The 24,267-nt window shown below is 35.1% G+C and overlaps 1 protein-coding gene across 1 annotated transcript in view; it reads right to left on the bottom strand.

Annotated features, from left to right (window-relative positions):
* Window positions 1-895: 895 nt before the first annotated feature.
* Window positions 896-24,267, bottom strand: part of LOC583832 (sushi, von Willebrand factor type A, EGF and pentraxin domain-containing protein 1) — a 37,654-nt gene continuing 14,282 nt past the window's right edge. Inside the window, exons 6-16 of the mRNA XM_030992451.1 lie at window positions 17,893-18,114; window positions 15,936-16,099; window positions 13,303-13,441; window positions 11,847-12,038; window positions 9,404-9,574; window positions 7,946-8,191; window positions 6,583-6,672; window positions 4,946-5,185; window positions 4,048-4,146; window positions 3,092-3,292; window positions 896-1,392 (exon numbers count right to left, since the gene is read on the bottom strand). Of these exons, the coding sequence (XP_030848311.1) occupies window positions 1,361-1,392; window positions 3,092-3,292; window positions 4,048-4,146; window positions 4,946-5,185; window positions 6,583-6,672; window positions 7,946-8,191; window positions 9,404-9,574; window positions 11,847-12,038; window positions 13,303-13,441; window positions 15,936-16,099; window positions 17,893-18,114 (1,796 nt within the window). The 3' untranslated portion in view covers window positions 896-1,360. The remainder of the gene's footprint in view (window positions 1,393-3,091; window positions 3,293-4,047; window positions 4,147-4,945; window positions 5,186-6,582; window positions 6,673-7,945; window positions 8,192-9,403; window positions 9,575-11,846; window positions 12,039-13,302; window positions 13,442-15,935; window positions 16,100-17,892; window positions 18,115-24,267) is intronic.

Raw genomic sequence — 24,267 nt, forward strand, 5'->3', positions numbered from 1 at the left:
AAGTTTTATTGTTTTACTATCATGTACAATGCAATCCCATGTACATTATTTAATTTGTTGGAAATGGAAATAAACGAAATAGAAAAAGGAAAATAGTACTCTGAAGAAAAAAATCCCTTTATATTTTATGTTAGTGATAGAGGTATGTTAATTATCATAACAGACATAACTAGGGCAAGCCATTGATTAGTTCCTATAAACATAGCTGACTGTTCACCTAGAGTTCAGATACCTATGCAAAGCACCAATGAAAAGCGTTCACTTGGCGTGATTTCAATTTGTTGTAACAGCTAAAATACTGTGACCTGCCGCTGAAATCAAAGTAAGCAGGATTCCATTACACTACCCAATAAAGCCTTAAAGGGATTTGGTAACATTGTTCAGATGAGATAAAATGGTGCTAAGGTAGTGACTTCAAAGCTAGATGTACAATGAAAGATAATCTGACATTTTTAGTGAAAACAGACCATTATTAATAATAACAATTGGGAAACACTGGTCTGATTAATTCCTTAATTCTCCCAACTACATCATTACAATTTAATTACATTTTAGGTGAATGTAAAACGTCACAAAGCAATGAATTGGCTCTACATACTATTCCAAACATTGAAGTGTTGACAGATTTTTAAAAACCTGTCTTGGTTCTTATTTTTACAGAAAAACAGTAGAAGGAATATAATAAGTAATATTTCATTTTTTTCATCAACCTTCAACAATGTTACCAAGTCACTTTAAAGCACCAACATAGGTAATTTCAAAACGCAAACAACACAAATTCTTCTGCCCCGTTGATATCACTTCATGTAGGAAATGGACCATTTTCAGCGAGCTTCGTGAACTTTAATGAATAAACGGGCATGTTCTTTTTTTTTGGGGGGGGGGTGGTTGGAAATTTTAAAAAAATATGCCTTGTTGAAAGTGCAAGAAATTTCATGAAAAAGAGTCACCTTATTTGCATTTTGTTCACCAACATGAAAACGTATGTACAATGTTTTAGGGTACTTGGTGTGAACGTTTACTTGTACTTGAAACGCCCCTAGTAGGGTTATATTTAAACCTTATTTTGTAATGGTTTTCACGCGAACGGGGCTAACATTTTCTGGGAAATGTTTTTGAAAGTTTGTAGAATTGAATTAAATATCATATGAAGTGATACCACGGGGGCTTCCTCGAATTGACAGACTCGTAGACGAGATATAAGCTCTCCTCCTAAGAGGATATACTGAAGACAGCAGACTGACGCCTTCTGTGTTGATGTGGGCCGTTGTTAAAATGACGACTGGATCAAATAAAATTGATGAAATTGGCTCCTCCTGATCATTAAGGCTAATAAAGGTTGCTCGACTCATCTTGTACTTCAGACGTCTGGGGTCTGTACAGGGACAGGCTCTGGAGTGTGTCAGATATGATCACAGGATAAGAGCATCAAATTTAGCATGACATAATCGTACTCGTTTCTACCTAGGGGAGAACCCTCGATTCAATGAATTTTTTATTTGTTTTGATTGGGTTAAAATCTCTCTTAAGTACAATTTTTCATTTTATAGAAAAGAAGAAAAATATCCTGGCTGTCTCGGTATTAACTTATCGAAATGGCAACAAAGTTGCTAATTTAATTTATTTATTTTAATTAATTTTATTTCCAGGCAAGTTGATTACATACAAAATATCACAAGGTTGAAAAAATGATATAACATAAACATAATGATATTTAGCACCAGCTAATGCCTGAGGATCACCCAAAAGAATTTAAAAATTATGTCTAGAGGTTCTCCACATTGGCTGGTGCAAACATAAAACAAAATATAAAGATTAGGTCAACATAATTTATAAATGAATGTGTACCTAAAATTAACCCTCATATTATTCACATATGACGAACATCTAATTGATAAATGACCGACGATCCCTAGATCGTAACTAAAAACAAAAATCTATTATTTACTTGTGTTTGCAAACTTTAGCTGAACTGTTATTGCAGTATTCTTTTAAATGTCAGAGTTTCCATTTAAACATTTGCATTACAGTTGGGTTTTGAAGATGAGGCAGACAAAAAGTATAACAAAGAATAATTTTTTAAAGTTGTGAAATTGAAGCTAGCAATCATTTCTATAAATTCCTCTCAGAGAAAGTATTTTCTTGTACCTGTTCCTACATTCTTTCATACACATCTATAAAACACATTTCATTCTTTCAGCAACAACTTCGAAGAGACGTGCCATTAAAAAAGTCTGTTGGGACCACACAAAAATAGTTTGAATTGTGCAAAATTTGACTTGTGCAACTTCAAGTTATGCACAGTGAACTGTACATGTATTTACAATAGAAAGATCACCTGTCTAGGAGACCACTTTCTCGTCCGCCTAGAGTGGTCTTTATATACCGGTTTCACTGTATGCCTTATTGCCATAGGACAGATATTAAGCAATGTTCATGCATGTCAAATTTCGCTTAAGAATGATTCTGGATTCAATTTGCATCTTCCATGCCAATATCTGGGGGATGAAGAATGTAAGGCTTTCAGGTCCATTTGTTGTTATGCCATCAAGTTATTTTGTCCAGGAATGTCACAAAATGCTGTGATCGAGCTCAATGTTTATTAATTGTATGAATAAATTAAAGTGACAAATAACTGGAGGGAATGTTCTGCAAATTATGAAGTCTATAAGTATCATCAAGTTTATGTAAATAGAAATTTGAATGAGGACTATCAAATGCTTTAATCGTAAAATCCTGCAATGATTATGAATGGTATTATCAGACTAAAAAATTATGTTAAATAGACAAATAAAGAAAATATTATATATATGAACATGGCAAGTAGGTGGATGGGGGTTAATTAAAGACACACTAAACCTGGTAAATAGTAATTTTTTCATTACTTTTCACATTGTGAGTGGTTAGTTTTTGTCTGTTAGGTGTTTTTAATGATCATATTACATAGAACTTCTGCCAATAATAAATTGGGGTTCTCATACCATCCTGGGAAAACTATCCTGGCGGGATAGTCTTCCAAACAATCGTATTAATAAGTGCTTTAAAAAAGAAAACAACCCAAATTGTTCTGAAAAATCCACTATTTGCTCACCTTTCAATAGCCATATTATTTCTCCATACAAATCTCCAGAGTATGGGAGAACAATGTCAGTGTGTAGGAGCTGGCCTTTTCCATCCTGCATCAGGTTTTGACTGAAGCGTATGATGACAGGGTCTACTGTTGGAAAGGATGGGCAAAGACATCCCATTTCTGAGGCAGCACCAACATCAATTAGAACGTCTTGGTAAGAGCCTGTATGTGGAGAAGTCAAGGGTTTATGACCATGTTTTCACCTCGTCGAAATACAAATTACAAAGCAATTACTGCAAACAATATGACTGTTTGGTTATTGGAATACAAAAATGTGCTTTAAAAAATGAACGACACAATATAATATGCAATGTAATGGCTGATTACTACAGGCAGTATGGCTGTTTGCTTGATGAACTTTGCCTACAAAAGTAATGTCATGTAATGTTGGAGCGCCTTGAGGACCTTGCAAGGTCGATACGTGCGCTATATAAGAATCCAATATTATTATTATTATTATTACAATGTGCTAATAACAAAATGTGTTTTTTATAAATAATAATTATGTAAGACAAAAGTACATGCAATACCAAAACAAACTGCAAAAAATATGGGCATCTTGTTTTAACAGTAATGTGGTTTATGATGAAATAGGGTTAAGGTATGAAAGAATTAAATAATAATAAAGATAAACTCTAAACATAATCATCTTCCTGAGAATAACTATTGTGAGACTATGTTGACTCTCTAAAACTAACAGTGAGGTGTATAATTACCATTGACCAAATCAAGAACGGTCTTTTCAGTACCAAAAAGACATCTTTAAAGCAAACTACTGACACAGTAGGTGCATTAAGCATTCAAGCCATATACAAATTCAGAATAATGTTGTTGCTGATGGTGTTATTAGGGGTGTTGTTGATGTTCTTGTTCTCGTTCCGAGAGTTTTGACATTATAAATTGTGCTTCAGACGAACCGTTTGTCCACGATGGCAGCTCGCCGGCCATCACTTCATAGATTTGAATCCTTAAGATACCGAGGTCTGCATCCCAATCACCAACGTTAGCGATCACGACTGTAAAAGAAAGCAAATTGTGCGGATGAGTCTACGATATATATACAGATGAAAGATACATCGCCTTCTAAAAGCAAATATTTTGGTCCTTAAATTTGATCAGTTTTTAATAATAATAATAATAATATTTAGCTTTGATTTAGCGCTTAATACAAATGTCTCTAAGCGCTTTACAAAATAAACGATTACCCCGGTCACTGGATTCAGTGCTTGCCCGCACACATTGTGTGCACAATCCCCACTCCCTGGGGAGCATTCCAGCCAGGCGTTACTTGATGCTCAAAAACTGTTTGACCAACATTGACGGTCGCATTCTACCGGGTACCCATTTAACACCTGGGTGGAGAGTAGCAAGTGCAGGTCAATATCTTGCCAAAGGATATTAGTGCCGTATCGGGATTCGAACCCTCGACCTTCGCATCTCTAGTCAAACGCCTTAAAACACTCGACCACGACACTCCCACATCAAATCCTACCTGAGCTAAGTTCTCAAATGCAAGTATTACAAAGTTCCCCATAATGCCAGCATTTTCAGTGCGCCGTGCTAATCATAATAGCTTTCAATATTGACCCGAAATGTATTTCAGTTCATCATTTTCATGCAAGCTTCATAATTACACTATTTTGTAATTGGTCGATTCAAGTTTGAAAAATTCTCAAATATGTTTTCAAATCGTGGAACTAAATTGAACCAAGAGGAATTTTCACACCCCAAACATTGAAATTAGAATAGACACACGTGACCGTGAACAAGTAATATAAATAACATGTACGAAAGGGAGCATTTTCTTAGTATTACTTGCTGTTGCGTTCTGGCACAATTCTGCTGCTGAGCTAGAAGGGCATACATCGGCATGACAGAATGGATAAGATCTGGATGAAGGTGTGTCTGTCTCTAGTACAGGTCCTTCTTCAGTCGGGAGGGCTGATTCCGGGAGGATTGGTTCAGGGGTTAAAGGACTCTCAAAGGAGGAAAACTGGCTTTGCTCATCGTTTTCAATAGATGACGTTGGTGATGGGAACACACGCTCCGACACAACTGGGATAGATTTTAAATAAACAGAAATAAATGTAGCATTACATCTCTGATCATCATCATTAGTAACCGATTCTGCAGATGCCCTTGTATTTGTTCGACATTTGGCGGAATTATCTGTAATTACATCAAAATAAACAAAAATTACAACTTTGGCAATAAAATTGGCATATTTTGGGTAATTAATCTAAATTTTTTCATTATATAAACAAAAGTAATATGGATTTTCTGAAGTAACATTCGTTGCCTAGGCTAGGAAGTCTATCTAAAATTACAACAGACTTACATGAATAACCTTACATTTAAAACACCTTGATCTAAATTTAAAAGAATATTCCTTTAATGTATTCACATTTAAACCTTTCAGTTATGCTATATATTGTAACGGATGTCACAATGCCTCCATGTAAATACATATCTACATATCTACGATTCTTCCTTTCTTTCCAGTAACATAAAACCAAATCACCTGTTTGGAACCAGAAGGGCGTTAACACATAAACTTATATACAGAGGTAACGCCCTCCTGGCTTTCTACAGATGAAATGATACGTAGACAACGATGTAAATGAGAATAATCATGATTTAAAAAAAATAACAAGTGGTGAAATCAAAGGTAGCAAGCATTTCCATAAATTTTCCCCTCAGAGAAAGTATATTCTTATATTAGATAGTTAAGACAGATACCGAGATGTGATTAATCCAGAGCTCGTCACATGATATAAATTGCTTTCGATGGTTATATTCACCAGCTGGTGAGATGAATATATTTTCAATCAATGCATGTTGCCCTCTTGAGGACTGTACGTAACCAATTACACCGATACCGAAGGTCAACCTGTTTTTTTTTTCTTTCTTTTTTCTCGAGTTCTTTTTTTCCCTTGAAATTATTTTTGTTCACATTTGTTTAAATAAATTTTGTTCGTCCTAAACAAATATTTAAAAACGGAAAACAAAATTTCGGGCAAAAAAAAATGGACCCCCCCCCCCTAAATTTACAAACCAAGGCTATCTAATATAACAGATATTGACTAGCATGGGGTATATAACATTCTTTGGACCTGAAGGGAATTACATTTTTCCTCGGGAAAATATAACTCTCTTCAGCGGTCTAAATAACGTTATATTACACCCCCTGCCAGTCAATATCTGTATCATACCTGTTTTCTACATTCATTGCTTGACACAATGGTCTTTCACACACATCTATGAAACAAAATTCATTCTTTCAGCAGCAACAACTTCGAAGAGATGTAGTAGTCAAATCTGTTGGGACCACAACAAATAGTTTGACTTATGCACAATTTGACTTGTGCAACTTCAAGTTATACTCAGTTAACTGTACATATTATGAAATTACTGTGGTTTAGTCTTATTATTTGTTCCGATGATTTACAAACCTTCGGAATAACCCTCAAAGGAGGATAACTCGCTTGGCTCATCGTTATCAATAGATGACGTTGGTGATGGCAACACTCGCTCCGGCACACCTGGGATAGAGTTTCAATAAACAGAAATAAATGAAGTATTACATCTCTGATCATCATCATTAGTAACCTATTATGCAGATCCTCTTATATTTGTTTAACATTTGGTGGAATAATATGTTATTACATCAAAATAAACAAAACTACAATTTTGGCAATAAAATTGGCATAATTTGGGTAATTATTCTAAACATTTTCATTATATAAAAACGTTTTACTGAAGTAACATTACCGTGGCTAGGCTAGTTCGTCTATCTCAAATTACAACATGGTTACATGATTGACCTTACATTTATATAACATGATCCAAGATAAAACAATTTTCCTTTGATGTACTTACATTTATGCCATTCAGTTATGTCGTACATTGTGACATTGTACATTGTGAACGAAGGTCACCAAATCGCCTGATTAGGACCAGAAGAGCGTATGTACTCATATACATAATGAACGCCCTTCTGGCTATCCACAGATGAAATGATAATAAACATAAACAACATAAGCAAAACTATATACTTAGTTAGGTTATGGCCAAATCTTAAAAGAGAACTGACCCCACATGATAACTTGAGTTGATCTGAGAGATTTATTGCATTCTTGCCCATCAATCTACAATATTTCCCACCAAAGTGTATGAGAAAGCATTTAGCAAGAATAAAGTACAGTTTCTCAGCAAGACATGGGCATCGCCATTTTTATTGATTGTATGGCGTTCTATGCGGAGTCATTTATCAACTAAATGTATTCAAATTTATGGATGCTTCCTTCCCAGGTGTTTGTGGTGTTGAAGCATTTTATTCAACCGTGACTTTTTATCCTTTGTACTTCAATTGCCAGAACGCAAATTGCATAGGGTGAAGGTTTCGCATAAATGAAATAGATATTTTAAACGCTATATGTTAGTATTTATAAATACATGAGTTTTAATTGTTACCCTATTATGTATTTTTCACCAAATGTAATTTTTACCTTCTCGGCTCTGATTTTCCCTCATTGAAAAGTAAGTTTTTTTTATTGAATTTAAAAACTTTCCGAAAAAAGCTTTGGGCATGATACATGTACAACTCCAACTGGTAAGTCACATTTTCAAGAAAATGGCTGCGCCCATGTCATGCTAAAAGAAATCTTCATTTATATATCCCTTCTACACGTTCGTAAGACTTATTGTACAACAAAAGGCAGGAATTTATCTTGTTTTACAAAATATCTCCAGTTAATCGTTTGGGTTCGTTCCTCTTTTAGAATAAAGTCTTGAATGAATTATCTTGAGATTTACCATCAATGCAGGGCCTATAACTCGAAGCTTCCTCTACGCCAGTATTCCGAATACATGCGAGAGACATGAGCTGGCACAAGTTGGTGTAGTTCTGTCCGTCTGTCCCACAGACCTCTGGCTCATCAGTTACAGGGCAGGAATGGGGACTGATACACCTACACACACCGACACCAGATGAGTCCGTCTCACATTTCTGCCACACCTCGCATCTGACCGAATCACAGGGCCTCTCTGGCACAACGATTTCTGTTTAAGATGATGAAATATCACAGTTAGAATCAGTAGCTGCTCAACCTGGTATTGTGTTTTAAAGGCTCATATTAAGGGGTTCTCATAGAAGCTTGACACCTTTCGGGCGTTTACCTGATAACAGGTGTTGTCAATCACCAAGTATAGACTTCACCTTTAAGACAGATAAGTCTTATGTAATGCACTGCGTCCTCCACCTACCAACCACCTCGTAATGAATATCATCATACATTTCCCTCATCCTCAAGATCTGAAGGCAAGGTCGTACAATTTCCTGGTGGCCGCCTGCGAGACGTGTACATACATTATTATATCGATAACTATTTGTATTTAAAGGGATAGTTGAGTTCTGTTGCTGAGGGCGCTACACAATTTTTTTTGTGGGATAATGAAAAACTGAGTGTCAAATTTGAAAGAACATAATATTTAAACGACAAAATCATCTTTGTTTGATCAAAATCGGTTCAGAGACGGCTGAAATATAACGATTTCTAATACTTGTGTACCATCACAAATATTAGACATTTTGAAAAATTTGAAACCCCCCCCCCCCCCCCCCCCCAAAAAAAAAAAAAAAAAAAAATAACGCCTCTTAGGTCGTATTTCAGCCAATGCCGATGTTGGCTTTTTTGTTGGCATTTTCGTGTTGCTTATATTACGCACAACCAGCCGGCACATGTGGTGTTATTTTTTAATTAAATAATTAACGGTCACCGTGTTTTTTTTTTTAAAGTGGAGCTGAATTGGTTTGATCGTATTGACTTAATTTCACACATTTTAGGGTCTAAAATTACCTTCATAGCAAATTTAGGTTCTAAAAGGGCACTAGAAATGTCATAGATAATAATAAGAGCAATAAGCATGCACTTGGAAACTTGGAAAGAGGCATGAAATCATCCCCAAAATGTATGAGACATTCTGATGATTAGAATTATAGAGCATACGGGATATTGTGGGTTCCATCAAAGCCGGAAAGAATTTTAATTTTTGCAATTTTCATACAATTTATATGATATCTTTACAGAAGTAATAATCGAAGTGCATAATCTGATTTTAATAGAAATCCATGGAGCATGATACATACAGAGCAAAATATACCTTTGAAAGAAAATCTATAGTTGAACTTTTCTATTGGCAAAAGAAACATACTTTCACCAAGTCTTTCCTCTTGACAAAAAAATCTACACCAATTTGTTTCCTTAAACTCACCAACGCAAGCAGGTAGGGGATGGGACCAGTTTCCACTTTCCTGACAATCCAAGAAAGGCTCTCCTTGTAACTGATATCCCTGGTAGCACCCTATGAGCACAGAGTCACCTACTCGGTTCCCTCCTATCTTGGTCCCATGGGTTGGGGGACGTAGTTCTTCACATGTTGCTCCTATATAGTTTCAAAGGAAACAAAGAACAAGCAAAGAAAGGATGCAATGTCAAATTGAACAAAGCATAAAGTATTATACTTTCTTTCACAGTATAAGAAACAATCTACATCGATAAATCTTTCTATAGTTCCATGTAACTAAATCACAACTACAGTGCGTCCCAATAAAAACTATACACTTTTGAAATGGCTGCTGAATAAATAATATATGATTCTGGGGGGAAAAGTTTTATATGTATGGAAAGCTCATAAACTCAACTTTTATATGACACCAAAAGGTCCGAAAATAATTCATGCTTGGGTGAACACTGCTCACTTTTGCAAAGGGTATGAAAATTAGGTTGCGCAGGAATTAGCCTTCCAATTTGTGAGAGGTAAATCCTTTGGAGCCTACGGAATTGAGGATGATATGACCAATTTATGATAAATTGTGATGAGTTTGGGATTGCTGAATGAAATTTGTGGTTTATGGGATTAACATTTAATGCATGAGTGAACATGGATTGCATTTGTTATTACCGTATAACAATGTAAGTTTCCATGGTAGACTCAGTGGTGTGTTCATGGAAGTCAGGACGGGGTGATGGTACATGGTGCAGGGGAGGTGAAATGTAGGGTAGGACTTTGTTGGGTAGATGGGATAAGGGTCAAGAGGACATGTATGCCCCCTCTCTTTCTCTCTCTCTCTCTCTCTCTCTCTGACTAGGTGTGCTTGTGCATATCTTGACAATTCATTAGACAATCAACATTCAGCTACCAATCTAATCAACAATGTATCACTCAATCTATCACCCATCTAACCTGAAGAATAAGTAGCCAACATCTGCGACATTCTTTTTGTCAACAAACCGTATTTGAAAAATCAATTTACATAATCCCCATCTGGTTATTAAGTAAATCAATGAGATGTTCAACTAATCTTACAATAACTTAAATGTGGGGTGAAGGCTTTTATTCAAGTCACAGATGTAAAAAAAAAAAAAAAAAAAGTTGGTAACATGGAAATTACAACATGTACCATCACCCCCAACCTGAATCCCATGAACACACCACTGAGTCTACCAGGGAAAGTTACATTGCTATACGGTAATAACAAATGCAATTCATGTTCACTCATGCATAAAAGTTTGGTTAATAAACCATGAAATTCATTCAGCAAATCATGAACGTATCACAATTGATCATAAATTGGTCATATCATCCTCAATTCCGTAGGCTCCAAAGGATTTACCTCTCACAAATAGGAAGGCTAATTCCTGCGCAACCTAATTTTCATACCCTTTGCAAAAGTGAGCAGTGTTCACCCAAGCATGAATTATTTTCGGACCTTTTGGTGTCATATAAAAGTTGAGTTTATGAGCTTTCCATACATATAAAACTTTTCCCCCCAGAATCATATATTATTTATTCAGCAGCCATTTCAAAAGTGTATAGTTTTTTTTGGGACGCACTGTATAGGTCATGATACATGTAAAGCATGGTTTCCATTTCCATGTTATGGATGATGATATTTCCTACTAAACCATTATTTTGTTGGAATGAAGGTAAAAAAACAAATACCAAAAATTATATCATATTCACATTTTATTATGTTTTCCTGCAATACATGTACAATGCTACAAAAATCATTGTGGGGAGAGATAATGTTTCCCGAAAGTAGATGGGTGGGTGGGGTTAGGATGTGTGTGATTGTGTGTGGGAGCATGGGTAACAAGGACACTAATAAGAACTGTACCTTCACTTAATTTGACGACCATTTACAAAATTGTTCCCTCGGTTGTGTAGTATATTTTCTAGATTGTTCTTGAGTTGTTATTTTCCTTAAGATATTATACCCTGGACCCCGCCTGTTGTCGGCTCGGTCGCTACTCTCCCTCGCAGCACAGTCAAACATACATGTTGGTAATTCAACTACAAATTCTTCTCGTTTTGGCACTTATAGAGAGAATTTTTTTAGATGGGCCCCCTCCCCTGGCGCTGAAGGGGGGGGGGGGCGGGTGCGATTTTTCAAACTTGGGAGCAAAACAAAATTATTGTTCCTTAAGAACCCCCCCCCCCCCTCGCTTATTCACCGGCTGGCTGTTTCGCCGCTAAATTTTTTCTCACGAGTTGGGTCCCCTCCCCTGCCGCTGACTGGTTCCGCCCCTGGCTCTCATTATGCACTAAATAGCCTTTGTTATGTAAATTCGTTTTCATTTCAATTAGACGTGCAATTATAGCCATAGATGGAGCTTTAGGACAACGTACATCAAAGACACAAATTGGCCCTTACTTTTGCATGTTGGAGCAGGATGTGACCACTCCCCAAACACGCAAGACATCCTTCTTGCCCCGCTAAGAGTGTAGTCATCGTTACAAGTAAATGTGATCAATTTGCCCATGTAATATCGTTCATGTCTCCAACCGTTGTCATAGTCTTGGATTTCGCCATTGGTTGGTGCCGTAGGATCGTCACAATATATCTCTACAATGTTATGGAGTTGAAACAAGAATGTAACTTTAAAACAAACACAAATTGTCTACAAAATTCTTCATTGTCATTCAATTTCGAGATACAAAGATAATAATAATACTACAGCATGTATTATTCGCCATTTATCTAGTAAACTATTCTGAGGCGAAGATGGAGATTATTACCGTGGCATGCAATCTTGGATACGAGTATTGATCCTGTGATTCTACTGTGAAAAAACAGTTTGGATTTGATTTGATTTGATTTGATTTATTTATTACGGTGGACTTGATCCTTTTTTGCGGAATGATAATAATAATGACGTTAATAATGATAATAATAATAATAATAATAATAATAATAATACATCTTATCATATTCATATAAATATGAGGGCATTTGAGCAATCTTTTTCTAGAGAAATTTCTACTATGATGTTTTTCAAAACTGACATGCCCTTTCGTTTAATGAAATCTGACAGAGAAGTAAAAGGAGTCTCTTTCATGCAACTGCTATTATCTTTTCTCTGAAGCATAGGATGTAGATTCATGGAAACAAAATGTAAATTTCTGAGAGAAAAAAATGAACTGCAGAGTATCTAAATAACTGTACGCATATAAACTGCAGACAAATCAACTTAATTCAAATATTCCACCGAGATATGACAACCATTTTAATGTACTTTACAGTGCATTTGATTGCTTGCTAGTGACTACTGGGAGAACGAAACTACCAGGATAGTAAAGGAGATCGCTCAAAGAGTAAAGAGAAAATTAAGTTGGATTCGTACACCTTGTTACTCATCTATGATCAATTATAGCTCAGGAGCTCAAGTTCAAAGGGGAATACTCCAATACTCTATATGTTTGGGGTTCCATAGCATTTTACCATATTCACGTTTTAAATCTCAAAACGTAACTTCTGTAAAGAGATCTTGTCAGTCTAAATGCACCCTTACTATAAAGTAAAATCAACTTGTAGACAAGATGACAACAGCTTACGCGCATACACGGCCGCAGGAGCTAAATCCAAGTTAACTTATACGTGGTTCTTCGAATTAAATCATTTTAAAAGCCATTATGCTTCCTACTCTTCATCATTTGATTTTATTATATGGTGGGATTTTGTTTCTTTGGGGGGGGGGTTGTTATTACGTCTAGTATGATAAACAAGCGACTGGTCCTCTAAAATGGTATTTTTTAAATAAATCTAGAAAAACACTCCAGAAAAAATAGAATACAGTTTGTTAAAGGTGTGAGGATGTAACTCATCTTACCAGCAAACTGAACATCGACAGTGTGAGAAAGTCTAGAGTCGCGAGACCGGCAAGTGAAACGACCAGAATGTGACGGACTTGGTGGGTCTAGGTTCATTACTTTTGTTCCATAACTATTCCAACGATCAGCATTAGCATTCTGCAAAAAGACAGAAGACAGCATAAAATGAGGTTGATTCCCTACCGCACAGACGGCGGAGCGACTTCCAAAGTGGGGGGGGGGGGCACCAACAAAAAGGGCACTTTCTGGAAAAAGGGCATCTTCAAAGGGAAATCTCAAAGCGAAATTATACAATTAAAAAAAACATTGGTATATACCCCTATATTGTGATTACATTATAAGGGATGATTTCAATATTTTGCTGATTTGTATACATTGTATAAGATTTTGTTGAAAATTCATTTGCGAGCGAGCAAAAAAATTAAGATTTGTGAGATCGCAGTGCAAAAAATTACATCTTATATAGAGAAGGAAAAAACCCAATCCTAACAGAAGACTGAAAAGACCTTAGAGCGTAGTGAGCGAGCTTTTGGTGATATTGCTCTTAAAAGCTTGAAATTAGGGGCACGTGATGAGAGGAAAGGGGACACTTTTCGAAAGGGATGGCACTTATTCGAAAAGAAAAAGAGCACGTGTCAAAGTACAACGGGTAATTATCAGAAGGTGAAAATGGGCCACTTCTTACACCTAAAAAAAGGGGCACTCACTAGTGCGAATGGGAAATGGCATTTGTCGACGGAAAAGAGGCACCCATCAGATTTTGATAGGGGCATTTATAAGAAGTGAAAAGGGGCATTTATGCAATAGGGGTAGGTTCCTTATAAGAAAGGAAATGGGGCACATATCATTGTTAAAGGGGTAATTATCAGAGGTGAAAGGGGCACTAGTCGCATCTGAAAAGGGGCACTTATGAGAATGAAAAAGGGGCTTTAATAATAAAGGGAAATGTTCATTTGTTGTAAGAAAAGGGGCACCGATCAGTTTTTATAATAGGGGCATTCATCGCGAGGTGGAGGGGGGATTTATGAGAAGGGGGAAGTGGCTCTTATCAAAAAGAAAAAGAGGCACATGTTACGATAAACGGGGCAATTATGAGGGATAAAAAAGGGTAATTATGAGAAGGGGATAGGGCACTTATTTGAAGGAAAAAGAGCATTTATTAGGAAGGAAAAGGGGCACGTATCAAAATAAAAGGGGCAGTTATTGAAGATGAAAAGAGCACTTATCAGGAGGAGAAGGGGCACTTGTCAAAGTAAAACGAGTACCTCTCAGAATTTAATAGGGTCATTTACAAGAGATGGAAAGGGGCTATGAGAATGAAAAGGGACAGTTTTCATAAATAAAAGAGGGCATTTATGAGAAAGGGAAAGGACTCTTTTTTAAATGGGGGCACTTATTAGAACGGAAAGAGGACACATGTGAAAATACAAGGTGCGCTTATCCGTGTTAAAAAGTGGTAGTTATTAAAAGGGGAAGGGGCGCTTCTCGTATCTGAAAAGGGACACTTACTAGAGATGAAAAAAGGCACTTATGAGAATGGAAAATGGACACTTATTGCAAAGGAAAACGGGTACGTGTTAAAATATAAGGGGCACTTTTCAGAGGTGGAAAGGGGAAGGGGCGATTTTAGAAATTAATAGGGGTACTTTTCAGAGTAAAAGGGGCACTTTAATATAAAAAGGGGCACGTTTAGGGTACTTGAAAAAGTGGGGGGGGGGCATTTTACCCCCTCCCCCCTCTGCCCCCCCCCCCCCTCACGAGCCCTACCTTTCTGTTTGGAACCAGAAGGGCTTATACTTCAACACATACCAAATATTGTAATTTCTAACGAACCAGTTTACTATCTCACCTGCTAAAATCCTCTATAAAGCCAGACAAGGCTGTGTTTATACATATATATTTACATTACTTCGTAATATAATATTATATTATTAATGACTGCTTTGAGAAAAACAACTATTTCTCGAATATTAAAGCAGTCATTAATACTTCTATATGCCGAAAAAAAAGAGTCAACTTATGACACCACCTTGGCCTTTATCTAGTTTATCTGCACGGTTGTTTTTTATGAGTGTATCTTTGAGAGTAGACTAAAAAATAAAAAATAAAATATAAAAAAAACTTTTGTCGAAGATGGGATTTGATCTCTTGCGCACCTACGATGATGTGACTAAAATCACAATGCAAGATAAAATTGTCGGTAAGATCGATCGAGATTCAATTGTATTGAAATTACTGACCAATTCATCGCACACGTACGGTATCCTCGATCGCTCAGACCATTTTTTAACATGTCAACCTATGGGTATTTCACCAAGACTGAACTATTTTCCCGGTAACCATGGTTACTGGGATTTTAGAACTATTTTTAGAACTATTACATGGGTTTGGAATTTTACCGGGAATTTTACAGGAATATTATTACCATTCTTAATTATTGTTGTTTCTACAAAATGTTGTTCTGAATACCTAACTCACTGCAAAGAACCGATTCTCCCATGACTTTTTTAATCGATAATAACAGCAATAATTTGACATAACACATCCAACAACTTGAAAGGATTTGTTATCAGTCAACTCTTCTGCTTTTATGTTGAGGGTATATTGATATCACACTACAGCCAATGCTCACCGGTCCATATTGATTATCTGATTCAAATATTGCCCTCGCATAGCTATCGTAAGGCATGCGACAATAAATGTAGAGCTGACCGCGTGGATGAATGACGATTGTTCCATTACTCCTGACTTCAAGGGGCTGGTTATTTTGAAAGCTGATCCTGGTGGCTGCATTAACTGAAAAAGAATGATCATGGTTAAACAATTAATTGAAGCAAGGACCACAGACCACAGACGAAAGTCTACTGCTTACAGCAATGCGTACTTACGTTGAGCAATACACCCATCGCATATACAGGTAACGACTATTAGATTAAACATAATGGAGACTTCTGATTGTATAATTATGTCTCAGAGTTAAGAGCTTGTATAAGTCTCAGGGTGGCTCCTTTTTTTTTCTTTTTTTTTACTTGGAGTTATTTTTAGGATGAATATTTGAATAATCCTCTTAAAATAATACTTTAAATATTCAATTGGATTTGTTGCATATTCAGGTATTTAACTTATAAAACAGAATTACCATTTTGCATTGCACCTCTCAGCCTGGAAAAAGTTTCGCTATCCAGTGTCATGAATAATTCATGACATTAAGTGACATGAGGTTATCTTGTATAAGATGATGTTACATGATGAACAGCAGCGAGTTATCTCTAAGTTAAGTTCTGTGCATTGCTTCTTGTAAAGTAAATTTTCCCCTAATTGTCGTTACATCATGGCGACCATATATATATATATGATTTCCACGCAAAGGCCGCATTTGTAAAGAAAATAGAAGTCAATTATAATCTAAATATGTCAGAAATGAAAAGCTTAATTATTACAAGTTCCAAACTCCTTTGGCAAGAAAGGTGGAACAAAACCAACTCGTATTTGAAAACATTTCAAAATAATGTTAATAAACAATATATATGTTCATTAGAGAGACAGCATTCAACAATTATTCATCGACTCCGCTTTGGATTCCTTGGACATAACCAGGATCTCCTCAGATTGAGAATTCATGCTACTGGTTTCTGTAATAGATGCCCCAGTGAAATAGAGACTGTAAAACACTTTTTAGTACATTTCCCTAACTATATTATTGAAAGGGCTATGTTTTTAAAAATATAATAACATAATGTAATAAGAAAATGAAATAAGAACCATAAAACATAATCAATAATATAATTTGCTAAATTACACTCAGTACATTAAAAATATAATAACATAATGTAATAAGAAATTAAAATAAGAACAGTACAACATAATACAATATTATAAACATGCTAAATTACACTCAGTACATTAAAAATATAATAACATAATGTAATTTAAAAAAAATAAGAAAAAGTAACAACAATAATAAATGGTATGATAAGATTATTGAATATAGAGGCTTGTGTAAGTACTATCTTATATACATATTTATGTATGGTGTGTATGTGATATAACAAATAATCTGCACGTACTGTTAAGAAACACCAACAAAGCCCATGAATGTTTTGCTTACGATATCATTTTTCGATTCTATCTTAAAATATAGATAAATATAAAACGAAATAAAAATATTTTTAAAAAATACAAAAATGAGAGATATAACACGTGCCGTAAAGTATTTTGGCGACAATAGTCAAATTACTGACTAATCGCCAATAAACCAAAACACAACAACAACAACAACATATATATAGTAGGAATACTCCCCAGGGAGTGGAGATGGTGCACATCGTTCGCTAATGAATCCGATGACCAGGTTATAATAAATGTAAAGCGCTTAGAGACTGTTTTTCGTGTAAATTGCTCTATAAATCCAGATTATTAATATAATGATCATTATTTACATCATATTCATTTGAATGTCTTATATACATTTAGGAGAAATATGTCTCACAAATGTGTCTAACAAATAAGTATTTTTGCGAATGGCCTTGCCCAGCTTGAAAACATAGGGCCTACAACATGATCTCCATAATGTGGGTGTGTTTTCTTACCACATCTCGGTTCCTCCCCCGTCCAGCCGCCATCGAAGCAGGTTCTATTTGCACTACCACGCAACACATATTCTCCAGGAAGTGAGCAACGAGACACTAGAAAGGTCCCTTCAGGAAGCTCATCATGAGGGTAAGTAGCAAGTTGGTTCGTCTCTATTCCGTTCACATACTGAACAACGTGAGAAATGTATCCAGGCCTAGGACACAACCTTTCAATCCTTACTGTAGTAGTCAGAAGAACAAAACAAATACACAGGTGAATTGGCAACAATACAGTGACTTCTGTAAGGTTGTCCGATAAATTGTACTTCTGAGAAGCTCTGAGAAAGCATGATGCCCTATATGCTTGATTCTTAAAATCCCTAGTTTTTATCAATAATCCCTATTTTCTTACATAATGCAATGTGTGTGTTTGTTCGTGTGCGTGAGTGCGTGTGTATGTGCGTGTGCGTGTGTGTGTGTGCGTACGTGTGTGTGCGTGCGTGCGTGTATGTGTGTGTGTGATATTCAAGTACTTTGTGGTAACGCCTATTTATGCAAAACATAATATCTGGGTAACACGGCTCTTGGTATTACAATGAGCTTTATTGCAAGGTACTTTCCATAAACTCTTTTGAACGTCCGCTTTCTTTCACGATGTATATTGCAACGCCTTTATACAATGCCATAGTATCTGGGTAACGACGGCTTTTTTTAAATATTACAATGAGCTTTATTTCGATAACGCATTCTATGTAAATTCACATATCTTAGTAAATGACTGATACATATTTAAAACTTTTTCTGTAAAGTGAAAACAATTCGAGTATCTGGATAATGGTCCGATCTGTTCACCCAGCCAAAACTATTTTGTTTTAAAGCCAGGTGGTGGTGTGATGTTTTGAGAGGGAGTAACGTGTTGGATCCGGTATGCATGCTTGCCTATCATTATGTCGGGCTGACGTTTGGTGTTCTTTCGAGTTGTCGGGAACGCCCTTTAGGAGTTTTTTTTTACGGAGTGCATACAAAACGATCAGGTGTGTGAGCCTATTCATTCATGGGTGAGGCTTATTATGCAAATTATAGAACTTGGTAAATGATAGCATGATGGGTTCGGTTTGCACGAACAGTTTATTAGGTTGCCGAACTGGTGTCGTTTGGGGGAATTTGGTTTATTGGGATCGTGTTTTTATTTTTAATTAGAAGGTGCGTATTGTAATTAGGTACGCGGGCCGGTCAATTCACTGTAATGCATTTTAGGAAAATCATTTAACTTAGTTATGACGAGCGGGTTCCGTAATACAATTCAAGGCATTTGTTAAGGGATAAAAGCTCTTTGTATTTTTTTTTTGTTTTGTTTAATTAGATTACGGTTATATAACAATACAACGTATTTCTCATCGACTTGTGCAAGAAGAAATGTTCATTGGTTTATTCTGTCATTGGTCTAGTTAAATTGATAGGGAAAGGGGGAGGCTCTTGCTCTCGGATGTTTACGTACACCGAAGAGCAGATTTTGGTTGTTTTGTGTGGGGGTGTTGTGTGTGTAGTGAATATGCTTGTGTGTATGAATGCGTTGGGTTGTGTGGTACGGGGTGGATTCTGCTTGCATTTTTTATATTATTCGACGATAAGTATGCATATATGTTTGGCTGCAGATAGTTTTTTCTATACATTTGCTCACGGTGGAAATAGATTGTGTGGAAGTTTCTTTGGAGTTTATCGATGTAAGGTTTTGGATACAATTACACATAAAATAACATGGCAGTGAAATTATCTTTCATGACATTAAATGTTAGAGGAATAAGAGATAGGTTAAAAAGAGTGAATATTTTTGAATGGTGCAAAACTAAAAAGAATAGTATAATTTTCTTACAAGAAACATATAGTACAGTAGAGATAGAAGAGCGGTGGAAACAAGATTGGGGAGGGCCAATGTTTTTTAGTCATGGGTCAAACCATAGTAGAGGGGTTCTTATTTTATTTTCTAATCATTTAGATTTTGAAGAAAAAAAAATTAAAGTAGATGAAGAGGGGAGATACATTATTTTTAAAGGTGAAATACAAAGGGTTAAAATGCTATTGGTTAATGTTTATTTTCCAACGAGAGATAAAGAAACTTTACAAATTGAATTTTTGAAGAAGTTAGATGAAAGTATTTTTGATCAGTGTGATCGGGACTATTTAGTTTTATTAGGAGGTGATTTCAATAGTATATTGGATGGAAAATTAGATTATGTGGGGTCAAAAACACCGGTGAAATCTCGGGTTATTGATTTGATTAAGGAATTTTTAAATAAATACGATTTAGAAGATATATGGAGGAAAAAAAATCCGAATGTAAAGCAATTTACTTTTCGACAAAATTGGCCGGTGGTGCAAAGCCGTTTAGATTATTGGTTTATACCTTGTAGTGTTGAAAAATTGGTGGGTACGTGTGAGATTTTGACATCTATTACGCCAGATCATTCTGGCGTTAGGCTAGAATTTAATGATCTTGTTGATAAGTTTTTTTTTGGGAAATCATATTGGAAATTTAACAGTAGTTTATGTATGGATAAAGATTTTGTTGAAGAGATGAATAAGGAAATACAGGAATTAAAAGCTGAATGGTCATTACAGATTTTGAATAAATTAGTATTTTGGGATTTTTTAAAGATGAAAATGAGAGAATTTATTATAACATACTCGCGGAAAAAGGCAAAAGCAAGGAGGGTTGAAATAGAACTGTTATAGAAACAAATCAAGGATTTAGAAGGCGAACTGGTAGTGGGACCCACTAAATATATTGTTGATTGTATTGAGGAGAAAAGGGATAAACTAAATAAATTGTATGATTTTTCTCGACAGGGCATTAAAATAAGATCAAGAGCACCTTGGTTTGAAGATGGAGAAAACAATACGCAATATTTTGAACAGTTGTTAAAATCGAATAAAAGGAAAAGTGTAATTAGGGAGGTGTACAAAGAAAATGGGGAAACTACTAGAGATAAGGAGGAAATTTTAAAGGAAATTAAACTATTTTATAAAGATTTATATTCTTTAAGGGCTGATATAAATCAAAACGACCCTTTCTTTTTCAATGATATTTCAAAGTTAAATGAAGACAATAAGGAAATCTGTGAAGGTAAATTAACTAAAGATGAATGCTTGAAAGTTTTAAAAGAAATGAAACTGAATAAAACCCCGGGAAATGATGGGTTAACAGTTGAATTTTATTATACTTTTTGGCCAGCTTTGGGTGATTTGTTAGTAGAAGTATTGAATGAAACATACGAAAGGGGGGAATTAACGGCATCTCAAAAACAAGGGGTAATTACCTTAATTGAGAAGGAAGCGAAAGATACTCTCCATATAAAAAATTATCGACCCATCACGCTTTTGAATGTAGATTATAAAATTGTATCTAAAGTTCTAGCAAAAAGAATGAAAGAGGTTTTAAATGAAATAATTCATCATGATCAAGTTGGATATATAAAAGATAGAAATATTGGGGAAGCTGTACGATTGATAGATGACATGTTATTTTATTCTATGCATTATGGGGAACAAGGGAAAGGGTTTTTGTGTGCAGTGGATTTTGAGAAAGCTTTCGACTCTGTATCTCATAGATATTTATTTCAAATATTGAAATTGTTCGGTTTTGGAGATTCATTTTGCTCTTGGGTAAAATTATTGTATAAAGGGATAAGTAGTTGTGTTATGAACGGTGGTCACTCCACGGGGTATTTTGAAATAGAAAGGGGAGTAAGGCAAGGGGATCCATTATCGCCATATTTGTTTTTGGTTGCCATCGAAATTTTGGCGCATGCAGTAAGGAGGGACAACGGTATTAAAGGGATTACATTTGGAAAATCTGAAATTAGGCAAGTGTTATATGCAGATGATATGACAATATTTTTGAAGGATATTGATTCGGTTAGAAGGTTGCAATATATTTTTGAATCATTTGAAAAAATTAGTGGTCTTAAAGTGAATAAAACAAAGACACATTTTATGTGGATGGGTGAGGATGAGAACAAACCTGATGGGCCTTTATTTGGAAATTTGGTTAAGGAAATACATATTTTAGGGGTTAGTTATTCATTAGATCGAAGTTTAAAAGATGATTTGAATTATAAAGAAATTCTAAGTAAAATAAAAAAATTGCTTGTATGGTGGAAACAAAGAGATTTAACTATTATGGGTAAAATACATTTGCTAAAAACTTATGCGCTTTCAAAATTAAATTATATTTCATCTCTCGTTATTGTCCCTCATTGGGTATATAAAGAAGTTGCAAAAATTTCATTTGAATTCATATGGAGGGGGAAAGATAGAATTAAACGGGCAATAATGTATCAGGATTATGACTTTGGAGGATTAAGAATGATTAATTTTGAAATGTCCGTTAAAATACAGCGCATAATGTGGATAAAACGTCTTTTATATGGAGAGAAAAGTTTGGGATGGAAATTGTTTTTTGATCATTGCTTACAGTTTGTGGGTGGTAGATTTATTTTTTTATGTGATTATGATTTAAACAAGATTAAACTCGTTTTAGATATTCCACCATACTATATGGAAATGTTGCAAGCATGGCAAGAGACAAGTAATTTAAGATATTTGGAGGGTTATATTAATCCAATTATTTTTAATAATCAGAATATATGTATAAATGGAAAAAGTATATTTGATAGATACTTGTTTGAAAGAGGGATTGTTCAACTGAATCATTTGGTTGAGAAAGGTCATGTTAAGCCTGTTAAATATTTTATGAACCTCGGTATGAAAGGTAATAATTTGCTTATGATTATTGATATTTATGATGCGATACCCAGGTTATGGAAGGATGATTCAGGGTTAATAGAATTCCTCGAGGTTGATTTGATAAGCTTTAATACTTATTTCCATATTTCTAGTAAAAAAATACAGTTTGTGGATGTGGGTTCAAGAACAATCTATGATTATTTCATCAAAGCACTGCAGCGAACGTATGATTTGCAGGTAAGGGATGGGCAAAATGACTATGATTTTATAGATAAAGAATTAAAAGAAATATTTGTGAGACCAAGAATTACTATACTCATTAGAAAACAACGTGAATTTCAATTTAAATTATTGCATGGAGCCATATACACTAATGAGCATCTTCATAGATTTGGTTTTGTTGGTGATAATTTATGTTCGTTTTGTAAGCAGGAAATAGAAACATACAAACATTTATTTTTATCTTGTGGGAGCGTTCAAAGGTTATGGCAGGCTTTAATACAACTTTTTGAGTTAGATGAAATTAAAGATTTAGAATGGCGAGATATATTTGTTGGGTTGGTAGGTAGTTCATATAGAATAAAAATGTGTAATACTATCATTTTCATGGTGAAGTATGTTACATTTATGTCAAGATCGGGGGGGGCGAGTACTAACTTTAGAAAAGATGAAAAAAAGCATTTTTAAGTATAGGGATGAGGAAAAGAAAATAGCAATTAAAATGGGAAAGCTAGGATCACATTTTTTAAAGTGGGAGCAGCTTAAGATTAATTAAGATTTGCTTTCTTCTCCACCGTGAGCTTGTTAAAAGCGTAACTCGATTTTGCGGCCTGGATAACTTATTTAGTATATTTTTCTTAAGTTGAGAATGTTGGCAGACATCCACTGAGTGAGTACTGTGTGTGTGTGTGTGGGGGGGGGGTGGGTGGGTGGGTGAGTATGTGTGTGAGTGGGTGAGTATGTTTGTGTGATAGAGGGTGAGTATGTCTGTGTGATGTAGGGGGCAGGGAGGGGGCAGGATTGTTTCAGTAAAATTATCTCCAGATTTGTTTTTTTTTGTAATATATAAGTAAATAACATTTACAATTGACATATTATGTTTAGGTACTTATACGTTTACTTTGTTGTTAAGTTATATTATACTGCAAATAAGTTTGTGTTTAATTATGTTTATGTAAAAGCATCAATATTGAACACGTTTATTTTATTCAATTGTATGTCATGGTTTGTGTTACACATCTGGAGAAATAAAACAAAATTGTTAAAAAAAAAATAAAAAAAAAAAAAAAAAAAAAAAAGTGTGTAATTGGATTTTAACAGACGTGTATCAATCAGAAATGATTATTTATGATCACCATCCAAAAGTCGTGACTCAGTTTCGAACAAGGATCACCTGAGCCAGTTTGTAGGCGAAGAATATTGTTTTAATCTTGTCTTTCTTTCAAAAATCTAGATTCCTCTTTCTCAAGACTGGTAGACACGAAATAAACATCATACCATCTTGAATTTTTTGTTTGATATGTAAGTCATTCCCTTCATTGTTGCCTGCAGATTACTTTTTTCGCCAAAGTAAATGAAAAGTAACCCGGAAGAAACCCTCATTATATTTTTAATTATACAATTACATAAGATTAGCATTAATATATT

This window comes from Strongylocentrotus purpuratus, unplaced genomic scaffold (genome assembly GCF_000002235.5).
Source record: "Strongylocentrotus purpuratus isolate Spur 01 unplaced genomic scaffold, Spur_5.0 spur5_scaffold_2, whole genome shotgun sequence".
NCBI lineage: Eukaryota > Metazoa > Echinodermata > Echinoidea > Camarodonta > Strongylocentrotidae > Strongylocentrotus > Strongylocentrotus purpuratus.